Source organism: Carettochelys insculpta, chromosome 29 (assembly GCF_033958435.1).
Source record: "Carettochelys insculpta isolate YL-2023 chromosome 29, ASM3395843v1, whole genome shotgun sequence".
NCBI classification, from domain to species: domain Eukaryota; kingdom Metazoa; phylum Chordata; order Testudines; family Carettochelyidae; genus Carettochelys; species Carettochelys insculpta.
Window position 1 is genome coordinate 152,595 of NC_134165.1, and position 12,619 is coordinate 165,213.

Below are 12,619 nucleotides of genomic sequence, written 5' to 3' on the forward strand. Positions count from 1 at the left end.
ACTGCCCTTGTCTTTCTGCAGTGAGATAGTTCTTGTTTCTGTCTGTAGTCATAACTGAATGTAGCTGAGTAGAAAGCAAAAGTTGGCATATTGTACATCCTGCTTAAAACATGTGCTCACCACCACCATTGTGTTTGTGCAGTTTTTGGTTGAATATACTCACCCTAATGAAAGATTAACGGCAGGAATTTATTCCTGTGTTAAGAATGCTTGTCATGGAATGAAGCAGATGCAGGTTGCACCTCCCAAAAGTGGGATTCTCTGGTCCATCAACATCCATGGTTTGGCAGGACCATGGATGTTACTGGACCAGAGGTCCCAGGGCCATGGGGAGGGCCGATGGCTGGAACCCTGCTGAGTGGGAGCCCGATGACAAGAGGGCCAGTGGCCCTGTGCAGGGGAGCCTGGTTGAGCTGGTTTCCCTGATGCTGGTGGCCATGGGGCTGGGCCACATCCAGCTGCCTAGCCAGGGCTGGCGCTGGCTTCACTGGGACCAGTGGATGGGGCTGAATCTAGCAGCCCAGCCGTGTCTAAGGTTAGACCCAGCAGCCAGGGCTAGCATCAGCTCAGCAGGGGCCAGAGGTAAGGGAGTAGGGCTTTGGGGCTAGAGGTGGGGGTGGCAGAGGCAAGGGTGCTAGAAGGGTGCAGAGCCAGTGGCAGGGTGGGGAAGTAGGCTGGGGGGCTGGAGAGATGGGACATCCCTTCATCCAGCAAATTCCCTTGTTCAGGACCAGTCAGTTCCCAAGGGTGCCGGATGAGGGAGATGCAATCTGTACAATATTTCTTCAGCTAAAAAAACAAAAAAGCAGTCAAGTATCACTTTAAAGACTAGCAAAATAATTTATTAGGTGATGAGCTTTCGTGGGACAGACCCACTTCTTTGGATCATAGCCATACCAGAACAGATCTGAAGAAGTGGGTCTGTCCCACAAAAGCTCATCACCTAATAAATTATTTTGCTAGTCTTTAAAGTGATACTTGGCTGCTATTTTGTTTTGATAGAATACAAATTAACATGGCTATCTCTGTGTCACTCTTAAGCTAAAGTATCATCAGAAATAAGCATGTATGGTATTAAGAAATGGTTACTACACGCAATACATTGCAACACAGGGTAGCATGTGTTGTTCAAGCAATGTACAGTTTCCACAACTCAGCCCTGCCCATGCATCTTAATCCCATTCTGCAGTGCTACACAGAGTCACAGTTCTGCCAAAGTACATTCCAAACCATATCACCACTGCATAATGCATGAGCCCTTGATCCACGTGTAGTGCAGATAGGCACTATACGCAAGCTTCCAGTGCACAGTGCTCTCATACACTGACCCCCAATGCTCCTTATATTTCATTTCAAAGCCTGTTCCCAAAATTTACTAATTTACTAATTTGCTAATTTACTTCTGATCTTGGGTCTGTTCCCAAGATCATTGGATCTGGTGGAAAGTTTCCTATTTATATTAGTGGGCTGTGGATATGGCTATTTATTTCTTTGGGGCTTGGTCACCCAAGCACCTTTGGAAAATAGCTCCTCTCTCCTGTGGCCTCCCATAATCTCATTTCCACCATGGTTTACCAATTTCTTTGCCATTCTGATTTGTTTCAGCTTGTGCTCTGTATATTGGACCTGAACCATAGCTCACTGCAATGCACAGAGCTCCTAGTGACCTCAGTGACATTGGATCAGGCCAAATGGGATTTCTTAGAACAACTGTTTCTCTTTCATATTTACCTCCAGATCTCAACCGCCAAGTGAGAGGGACTGAAAACAGGAAGCGGTACAGTGAGATTTTCCGGAGTCTGGATGCCTTAGAAATCTCACTTGGAAATACGTATGTACAAAACCAGAATGGGACTTGTTCTGTGGGGCTTTAACCGTTCATATCTGCTTTTCCCTTTTCCTTTTCTTGCAGCATTTTCTGTATGTAATCTTTTGAGAATCATTACCTCCACTGCTTATTAATAGCCTTTTCATGTTAGGAAAAATTAGGAAAAGTCCTCTCCCTTGTTCTATTTCTCTAAGTTAGAGATTTTCTGCCTATAATTTGGATTTATTTTACTAACTACTATCTTCCAGGTTCTTTTTCAAGTGATTGCTCATGTCAGTTCCAATTTAGGTGTGCAGGCACCATGTGCATGGATGTCAGGAACTTTTCCCGAGCAGCCTCTGTAGGGTCAGCCAGGGAGCTTCCGCGTGTACTACCAGTATATGATAGTACCAGTATATTATTTCCTTCTTATCCTTTGTGGTGGCATTGGAATGTTACTTGCTTGTTCAGCAAGTGCATTAAACCCTAGCTTTGTCTTCAAAAGTTAGTTACCCAGTTCTTAGAGTTACTTCAATGTTGTTATTAGTTAAGCATTAATTTGGATGGTAGGTAGTTCTCTACCTTCTGCCTGGGGTGGTGGGCTATGTCACAAAACCAAAGCTTCAGGTCCTGTGGATTCGAGGCCCAACAGTGACCCTCCTAAATTCTGCCTCTGTTCTCTAGGGGAATCCTGTTAGGCAGATCACTGTTGGATCTATAAGCATTTAAGCCATGGACCAAGAAAGAAATGGACTTTTGTTTTCACCCATTGTTGGCCAGTGGTATCCAAGCACAGTGGCCAGAGCTCCTTGGTGTACAGCACCCCTGTGTCAGTGCAGGATACAGCAAAGGGCGTGACTAAAGAGCCCTGGCACTGTAACAACATGGCAAAGCAGTGAGAATCCTGGCTGTGGCACTGCTCCAACGTTCAGATGCCCAAGAGGCACAAGGTGTGTGATAGAGGGTGTTTCCCTCTTAGATCAGCTAAGCCCACCTCAGGCCTCCCAATGTTAAGACAAAGGACATCTACACCACTGGCTCCAGTAGGCAAGGCACCATTGAGCCCAGTACTAGGCACCCCCCATCAATTGTGAAGTGATGGATCTAGTTGTGCAGTCGATGCATGAGGCTTATCCAGTTTGTGGAACCGCAACCATGGAAAGGTGCTGAAACCCTGTGCACCACAGAAACACCCCATCTCAAGAGGCAAGCCATGTCGCTGATGAGGCATTCTCCATCTCTGGACCATCACTGTGCCCCACACTGGTTCTCGCCAGAACCCAGCATCAATCTCCGACATGGGGTCGCACTTGTGCTCACTACTGGCTCAAGATGCTTAGCCGTCAGTTACTCAACAGGAGCTGTGCCCTGCCATGACACTAGCAAGGGAAATTCGGTTCTTGCTAGCATGGAGAAGTGAGCAGCACTGCCCCCTGGCACTGACACTTGACACCTCAGCTTCACCACATACCCAGTGCCAGCACCTCTTCTCCCCAGGCTCACAAGTGCAGTAGCATTCCACAGCACCAGCAACTTACAGAGCAGCCATGACACCTAGTGAGGGCTAGGTCTAAGCCAGGCAGCACAGTTTACAATGTGACAGTTCTGACAGGCAATACCACCACAATGTTTTATATCAACAAGCAGGGCAGGACAAGGTCATCCACACTGCGCCAGGAGGTGCTCCTCCGCTGGAACTTCTGCATAGCCCACTCCATAATCCATACTGCTGGGGCTTCTTAGCTCTCCAGAGTCAGGAATGTAGTTTTAGCCCACTTCATCAGGTCGTTGCACAACCACAAATGGTCAGTGAGGGGTGATGCTCTCTAATCCATCCTGCATTGCTGGGGAGCACCCCAAGTTAATCTGTTCACATCAGAGAAAAATAAATGCCTTTTCTTCTTCTCATTCTGTGGTCACAAGCCAGGATCCCTTGCAGACAAGTTCATGCTGTCCTGGAAGGATCGGCTAATGTATACCCTTCCCCCATTCTCCTTAATCCACAAGGTCATTCTCAAGTTCTGCTGGGATGGGGCCAGGGTGGTCCTGCTAGCACCAGCCTGGCACACCAGGATTGCTACACAACCTTGATGCCATTGATCAGCAAGCCCAGAATGACGCTGCTGTAGGCAGCGCAGTTCTGCAATCTCTAGACTGATAGGTCCTGCACATGGGCTATGTGATCCAATTCCACTTCCCCCACTCTCCCATTCCCTCCTCTGTCCCTCTTCAGGGACCCATACAAAAATGCCACTCCAGGGAGCTCCCTGGCTAACTTTGTGGTTTCCAACCTATATGCACATGGTGCGTGCACACTAAATTGGAATGGATGTGAACAGCACATCTCAAATAACAACAGTTATGACTGGTTAATAACTTTTTTTTCCTAAGCTGGTGAATCACCTTCTCGTCCTCTGAATTTTGCAGCATCTTATTAGAGAGAGGATGTTTTCAGAGGTTTATGCAAGTGACACAGAGCAGAATCTGGCCCATTATTGTTATTGTTGTCATTATTTAAGATGTGTATTATACTAGCACCTAGACATATACTAGCAATCTGATTCAAAGTCCCATTGTGTTAGGTGCTGTACAGTGCTAGTGACAGTCTCTGCTCCAAAATCTTGTCCTTCAGCTTTAATCCATGCACACTCTGATGTTGTTATATTATTTAATCAGTGTATTTACTTTACAGGACAGCTGACATGTTCATTGGTAACACAGAAAGCACTGACACCACAGACCTGACCCCAGAGAATGAGATGCTTCCAGTAAGTCAAGAGACAGAATCTTTTTCAATAGAGTTCGTAATTAGCATTTATTCTAACAAGAAATATTAACTTGTTTTGGTTAGGATTCTTACAATGGGGATGGTGGGGGGGGAGAGAGGTGCTAGGTGAACAAGTACAGTTATAGTGTCATAAGAACGCATGTAGAATAGAAAATGAAAAAGTTAGCTTGGCTATCTTTACTTTGGCAGCTAAAGAAGAGACAAACTTCATGGAAATTTTCAGATTCATGCTGTTTGCATTCACTCTTGCAGATTAGAAGAAAAAGTAATTTTTTCTATGTCAGGAATCATTGAGTAAATTTCAGGGCCTGTGCTGTGCAAAAAGTCTGACAAGATGGTAAAGTGGTAACCCAAAGTGTTCAAAAATCATGAATCAGCTAGCAAAAATAAAACGTGAGATTTGTTTAAAAGCTCAGAAGAATTGCTTTAGTCAACACAAACTATTGTCTCAGTGAAATTTAATGATATACAGATGGTCAGAGTAGGTGAGCTAATGATTCCGTCTAGCCCTAATTTCAACAAATGTATGAAAAAGCATGAGATTTGTTAAAAATAGTAGATTTGGAGTTCTTTGTATTTGGTTTCAGGTTTTGGACTCATGTTATCTTTTAGGCTTTTTTTCCTGAGCTAAGAGGGCTAGAAGCTTATCTGTCCCTCACATTCCTGTAAATTGTGGAGTTTTATATGATGCCACTAGTCCCAGTCAGGTCTTGAGCCATCCTCCTCACTACATAAAACTTCCCAGGCAAGAAGAAGACCCCAAAACCATCTGTCAGTAAAATCCTCTAAACATCTGGATATATTTTTACTCTTCATTTCGCAGGTGGATGAAAATTTCTGCAAAAGCAGTTTGGAGGGGCAGATGCAGACAAACATCACAGGTAACTTAAGAGAAGTGAAATATATACATGACTCAAGAACAGTTGATCCATTTCGATCATTGGCTCTTGTGCCCCATCTAGTAACACAAATGTATAGTTCAGAAGTCACCCGGTTGCCACGGGCAAACTGCAGTAGATTTAACTGTAATCAAAAATGACTCTCTGGGGTTTTACAGTTCAGTATTCACACTGCTCTCTATAACTAGGGATGTAAAAATTTAATTAGTTAACCAGTTGAATGTTAAGTTTAATTGATAACTGATTAAACAGTCGCATTGACGGCTGGCCAGTCTGAAGCACCCTCTCCCTGCAGCCACCACAAACCAGGGCTGCTCCATCCAGGTTGGAGCTCCCCTGGCTAGCAGTGCTCCCAGGGCCATTGTGCATCTAGGCTGCTCTGGCCAGGTTGGAGTGCTCCTCACCATCAGCAGGCCCCACTAGAGCAGCCCCTGCCCATGGCAGCTGGCAGGCTGCTCCAGCCCACAATGGTTAACCATAACCAGTAAGTCTCATCCATATAGGGTGAGGCTTACTGGTTAACTCTCAATATCCCTAACTGTAACCCCTTGTGATGAAGTACTCTACTCATCACCAGGATGGTACCTCCTCTTGACTACTCTGGGATTTAGCACTGCAAGGCTAACATATCTTCCTGCACTTGCACACCATCTCTCTATCCTCTCTCTGCAGTTCCCCCTTCATGACTCAGTCCTCCAGCTAGTCCCTTTCGGGCCTGTATATCAAAGTTCATCGTCACCATCAGTGTCAGTCTTCCCTTTCACTGCCCCTGGTGCCACTCCCTCAGTGGTTGGTAGGGAAAACAGGCACATCCTTTTCTCTGGGTTCCATCTTAGGAACCCTCAAATCAGCAGTGAAGGTCTGTTCCCTTTTAGACCTTACTACCTTTCCTTGAACGCTCTCTTAACTCTTCTCTCTGAGTTTGCCATCCTCCTAACAGCCTATTCTCAGGGAGCAACTGTGGATTTACTGGTCTTTATAGACCCAGTTCTGTTCCTTCCTCCTCCAATGACTCCCTCACAGAGTCAGGGGATTATTTAGCCACCTATTTCCCCTCAGGTGTGGCCTGTTGTGTTAATTAGCCTCCACTCTCAATCTATGTTAATCTTTCAGGGTAAATGTGAGGTGGCTACCCTCATATTGCCTCTGAGCCTCGTTTACATTTTCACCTGTTATCTCACTAATATCCTACATTTTATACTGACTTTGACTTTAGAGCACCAAGATGTTAATTCACTATATTACTATTGCTATCTGTCAATTTGTAGTACAAAATTTATTTGCTCAATAATTAAAATCAGTTATGGTATTTGAAATGCTGCTGTTGATCACCATCACCATTGTGTTTGTCTTTCTCAACATCCTTCGAGAGCAGTGAGGGAACATAACTGCAGTTCACCACTCTTATCATCGCTACACAATGGGCTCTGGCCTATAATTTAAAAAAATGAATGACGATTCTATTTTAAAAGCATTTTATTGGGACCAAATGCATCTAAAATGCCTTCAACTCATATGGCTGTACTGGGGAGGTAGGGTGAGATCGCTGTGAAATAAGCTACTATAGCACTGCTGCTCCATGAAAGGTCTTTTTTATGACCTGGTATAATCTGAAGATGGCACAAGCCAAGGTACCAGGGAGATTCACACTGCAGGACCCTCTGTCTGTTTGTCTTCTGAAGCCCTTCTGAATCTGGATTTATTTTCGCAGTTGAAGAGGCTGATGAGATGCTGATAAAATGTGAAGGTGGTGTTGATGCAGCCCTTGAATATGCCAAAACTTGGTGTAAATATGTCAAAGAACTGCTCAGCTGGATTGAAAAACGCTTGAATTATGGTGAGGCCTGCTAGTGGAATCCATAATCTTTCCTCAGCTTCCATGTATGATACCAAATTCTATCATTGCACAAGGGTAAAATAGGGCCAGATGTAAGTCTTTGTATTCTCCAAGCTTGGGGTTTCTCTGCAGAGCCATCAGGAGGGTTATGGCAGGCAGTAATAGGTTCAAATAAGGTAACAAGGAGCAGGTGAAAGATTGCTTTCTAACTTGGGTTTGAACTCATATTAAAATGCAGAGTGGTGCAGGAGCAGATTGGCAGTAGCGATATGGGGGGTCTGTTTAGGTGGTAGGATGCAGGAGCAGGTTGAGGGTGGATCTGGGTGGGAGGGTGCAGGAGTTGCTTGGGGACACAGTGCCTAGACAGAAGGTAAGGTGCAGAAGTAGGCTGAGGGTGTTGATGGGAGGCTTTTGGCATGAGGGAGGGTGCAGGATCAGGCTGGGAGTGCAGGGTCCGGGTGGAAGAGAAGGTGAAGGAGTGGGTTGGGGTGCAGTGCCTGAACAGGAAGTGGGGTGCAGAAGCAGGCTGGGGATGAGGGTGGTGGTGGGGAGAGGGTCTGGGTGCAGGATCAGGTTGAGGGTACAGGAGGGAGGAGGGTGCAGGAAAGGGTTAGGAGCACAGGGTCTGGGTGGAAGGGTACAGAAGTGTCCTGAGGGTGCAGGATCTGGGCAGTATGGAGGGTGCAAGATCAGACTGAGGGTGTTGGGGGAGGAAGAGTGCAGGACCAGGCTGCCAAGGCAGGATCTGGGCAGCAAGGGAGCGTGGAGGAGGGCATATAGAATTGGGGTGCCTATCTGGCCCAGTTCCCGGGTGGCACAGGTGGTGCCACACCACCTTGTGCTCACAGCGGTCACCTTCCATTGCTCCCATTGGCTGTGACTCCTGACCAGAGGGAGCGATGAGGGAGGAGTCTGCAGGCAAGCACAGGGGCAGAGCTTCCCTGCTGTGCTTTTTCCACAGCCACAGACAGGTGGGATAGCAGCACACAGAGCCACTACTTCTTCTCTGCCTGACAGAGCCCTTGGGGGGGATGTTGACCATGGCTTGCCTTGACCTGGCTTGCAAGGCTCAAGGCTCCCCGCATCCTCTGAGTGGGATAAGCTCTCCACCCCTGTTCTGTGTAATAATTCTTTTGAAAGGTATAGACCACAGTGTTAATTAAAAATGTTTAAATAAATAGATTGGGCTACTTTGGGGCTAGTTTTTAAGTTACTGTGGACCATTGACTGTAGAAAATAGCCCCAGGAATCTTGTGCCTTCACCCTCCAAAATCTGAAATGGCGTTCCTACCTGTAGGGCTGTGGTTCCCAACCTTTTTGAGATGGTGACGCATTCCGACAATTCAGTAAGATCTTGTGACCCAAGGCAATTCAAAACGGGGGATGGAGGGGAGAGGTTCTTTCCTGGGGAAAAAAATAATATAAATCTTGATTTCCTCCCCCTCCGCCCCCAGTCTTGAACCCTGCACAGCCCCAAACTGCCCCTGTCCACAGGCTTAAACCCTTGCAGCCCCAAACTGCCCACCCACCCCCAGGCCTTAAACCCCTCGCAGCCCCAAAACAAGCCCTCGCCTACCTCACACAAGCACCACTGCGGTTCCCCCACTGCTCCTTTGCCAGGCCACTGCTGCCTCCTCAATGTGGCTTCCCCCACCCCTCCTACTTCTTCCCCCACCTGCAGCACAGGAAGTTCCTTGCCCTGCCGTGCTGAAATAGGACTTAGTTTAATTGGTTTAACAGCCAGTTCCTTCCTGCCAGCCATTAAACCAATTAAACTGAATTCCATTTCCCTGTGGAAGGGCAGGGACTGGGATCTGGGGGAGTGAGCAGCAGGAGCTGCAACATGGCTGGTTAAAGAGCCACATGTGGTTCAGAGCAGCCCAGCTCCTGACACTTAGAAAATCTAATGGGGACCCATAGGCTGGGAATCCCTGCTCTAGGGTAATGCTAATTGACATATGGGCTGGGGAACACCTCTGTTCTTGCCACTGCAGAGCTAGAGATTAACCTATTCTTCCCTTTCACAGAAATAGATTTTGCCAAAAATATGGTGAAGATAGCAGAATCAGGCCGGTTTGCCATTAACCAACAGGTATAATTTCTTTGGGATTGTTTTTCTTGGATTGCTTTCACTTATTGTGCCACTGTGTACACATCACTCATGGAGCCATGCTGGCTTTGTTTGAATTTTGCTGAGGCCTATAGGACATGATATCCCATTCCTTAAAAACACAAATGCTGCAAAGTAACAAAGAGGTAGCTTTATCAGTCTGTATTCTAAAGAAACAAACAAACATATAAAAAAAGCAGTCACGTAGCACTTTAAAGCCCAACAAAATAATTTATTAGGTGATGAGCTTTTGCGGGGCAGACACTTCTTCAGAAGAAGTGCATCTGCCCCACAAAAGCTCATCACCTAACAAATTATTTTGTTGGGCTTTGAAGTGCTACAAAGTTCAGCAAATTGCTGTGTACAGTTATGAGCAAGGGCATTAGGGACGTTCTAAATGCCCACCTAAGACAGTGGGAATTGCCAGATTGGATTGGACCCATTATTCATCTAGCCCAGTATCCTGTTTCCGCCAGTGGGCAACACAAGAAGCCTCAGAGAAAGTTGCAAGAAACCCCACAATAGGCAGCTAATCAGGCAGCTAAGTTCTCTATGAAATGTCATCTTCTCTCCTAATAGTTAAAGATTAGTTTAAGTCCCGAAGCCAGAGATTTTATAGTCCTTCCAACAGTCCTTTCCAGCATTAACTGTCATAGTTAATAAAGCCCTCAGAGCTGGGACAATTCCTTTTTCCTTCCATAAGGTTATTAAGGGAACCAGGGCTGAAAACAAAAATTCTGAGCCCCTGGGAAAGCTGTGGAGGACAGCTCTGGCCCCATTACAATCCACTTCTGTGCTGCCCAGTGCATGCAGCCAGGGGCTCTGACCACAGTTTAAAAGGGCTTGGAGCTCTGGCCATTGTTGTGGCTGCAGTAGTGGTGGTAACAGCCAAGAGCTCTGGACCCTTATAAATCACTGAGCCCCTGGACAGCTGCACCCTTTGCTTATCTGCTGTTAGTGGCCCCAAAGGGAAGAAAGAGTGTTTTGTGCAGGTGACAAGGGGATGCATTTGTAATATGTCAAAGGAGCAGAACAAAAAATAAAAACTCCCTTTGCTGCTTCTTTGTGATGAGCAGCGTATGTTTGCTATTAGTGTAATCATAGAATAATAGAATCCTAGAGATGGAAGGGACCTCAGGAGGTCGTTGCGTCTAGCCCCCTGCCAAAAGCAGGATCAACTCTAACTGCGTCATTCCAGCCAGGACTTTGTCAAGTTAGGGCTTAAAAACCTCTAGGGGTGGAGATTCCACCACCTCTCTAGGTAACGCATTCCAGTGCTTCATCACTCTCCTGGTGAAATAGTTTTTCCTAATATCCAACCTACACCTCACTCCTTGTAACTTTAGACCATTGATCCTTGTTCTACCATCCATCTCTATTGAGAACAGCCTCTCACCATCCTGTTTAGAGCCCCACCCTTCAGGAAGTTGAAGGCTGCTAGCAAATTGTCCCTCACTCTTCTCTTCTGCAAACTAAATAAGTCCATATCCCTCAGCCTCTCCTCATAGGTCATATGTTCCAGCCCCCTAATCATTTTCATTGCCCTCTGCTGGACCTGCTCCAATGCATCCACATCCTTTCTATACTGGGGGGCCCAGAACTGAACTGAGTACTCCAGATGTGGCCTCACCGGTGCTGAATAGAGAGGAATAACTGCTCTAGATCTGCTGGCTGTACTCCTCCTAATGCACCCCAATGTGCCATTAGCCTTCTTGACTACAAGGGCACACTGTTGACTCATATCCAGCTTCTCATCCACTGTAATCCCCAGGTCCTTTTCTGCTGCACTGCTATGTAGCCAGTCGGCATCCACCTGGTAACGATGCTTGGGATTCTTCCATCCCAAGTGCAGGACTCTGCACCTGACCTTGTTGAACCTCATCAAATTAGTTTTGGCCCAATCCTCCAGTTTATCTAGGTCACTCTGGACCCTATCCCTACACTCCAACATATCTACCTGTCCTCGTAGCTTAGTGTCATCTGGAAATTTGCTGAGGGTGCAAGCCATCTCTTCATCCAGATCATTAATAAAGATGTTGAACAATACTGGATCCAGAACTGATCCCTGGGGCTTCCCACTTGAAACCAAATGCCAGCCAGACATTGAGCTATTGATCACTACCTATTGAGCCCAACCATCTAGACAGCTTTCTAGCCATCCTACAGTCCATTTATCCAATCCATACTTCTTTAATCAACATGGGCAACCGTTTCTGTAAATATCAAAAAAAAAAAGCAGTCAAGTAGCACTTTAAAGACTAACAAAATAATTTATTAGGTGAGCTTTCATGGGACAGACCCACTTCTTCAGAGCATAGCCATACCAGAACAGACTCAATATTTAAGGCATAGAGAACCAAAAATAGTAATCGAGGTTGACAACTCAGAAAAAAAATTATCAAGGTGAGCAAATCAGAGCAAATTTTTCTTTTTTTTTTTTCTGATTTGTCAACCTCGATTACTATTTTTGGTTCTCTGTGCCTTAAATATTGAGTCTGTTCTGGTCTGGCCATGCTCTGAAGAAGTGGGTCTGTCCCACAAAAGCTCAACTAATAAATTATTTTGTTAGTCTTTAAAGTGCTACTTTCCTCCTTTTTTCTGTAAATAAGCTCTTTAAAACAGAGAAACTGCAGTGACTCCCTAGTATTTCTGATGTAGACTCTCTGTCTCTCCAGGTCTGTATGCCACTCCAGCTGCTCTATGCCATGGTCCTGGAACATGACATACAGGTTGGGAATTTAGCAATTGAGACTGCAGGGGCTTTGCAGCTGAGAGAATACTATCAGGTACTGTATTTCCTGTTTAGGTCAGATGCTTTAATCTCACTGGTTAGCTCAGGGCAGCCTTTTGAGAGCTAGATGCTCTGCTTTTACCGAGTAATGGGAAGGAAGTTCACACTCAGCTTTGGAAAAAGAGGACCTCGGAAGCTTTGGTTTCTGAGTTCACAGCCTCACCTCCAAACTGTGTCCCTCTTCACCTTCCTATGGCCAGCACTCATATGGCACTTCAGCTGTCTCAGATCAACAGTGACAATGAGAGAGAGCTAGAAAGACCTCAGCTGGCCTCTCAGGGGCCAGGTGCAATCTGCAGTCCCTTTTTATTAGATAACCACATGGATTTGATCTGGAGTAGCTGGGAGGCAATAAAGAAGGGCCTTTTCACAGGCCATTTCTAGAGC

At 46.0% G+C, this 12,619-nt stretch overlaps 1 protein-coding gene across 1 annotated transcript in view; it reads left to right on the top strand.

The window, feature by feature from the left end:
* The first annotated feature begins 326 nt into the window (after window positions 1-326).
* GMIP (GEM interacting protein) overlaps window positions 327-12,619 on the top strand; it is a 29,603-nt gene continuing 17,310 nt past the window's right edge. The window contains exons 1-7 of the mRNA XM_074980379.1: window positions 327-582; window positions 1,738-1,831; window positions 4,500-4,575; window positions 5,419-5,476; window positions 7,206-7,331; window positions 9,359-9,423; window positions 12,117-12,227. Of these exons, the coding sequence (XP_074836480.1) occupies window positions 327-582; window positions 1,738-1,831; window positions 4,500-4,575; window positions 5,419-5,476; window positions 7,206-7,331; window positions 9,359-9,423; window positions 12,117-12,227 (786 nt within the window). The remainder of the gene's footprint in view (window positions 583-1,737; window positions 1,832-4,499; window positions 4,576-5,418; window positions 5,477-7,205; window positions 7,332-9,358; window positions 9,424-12,116; window positions 12,228-12,619) is intronic.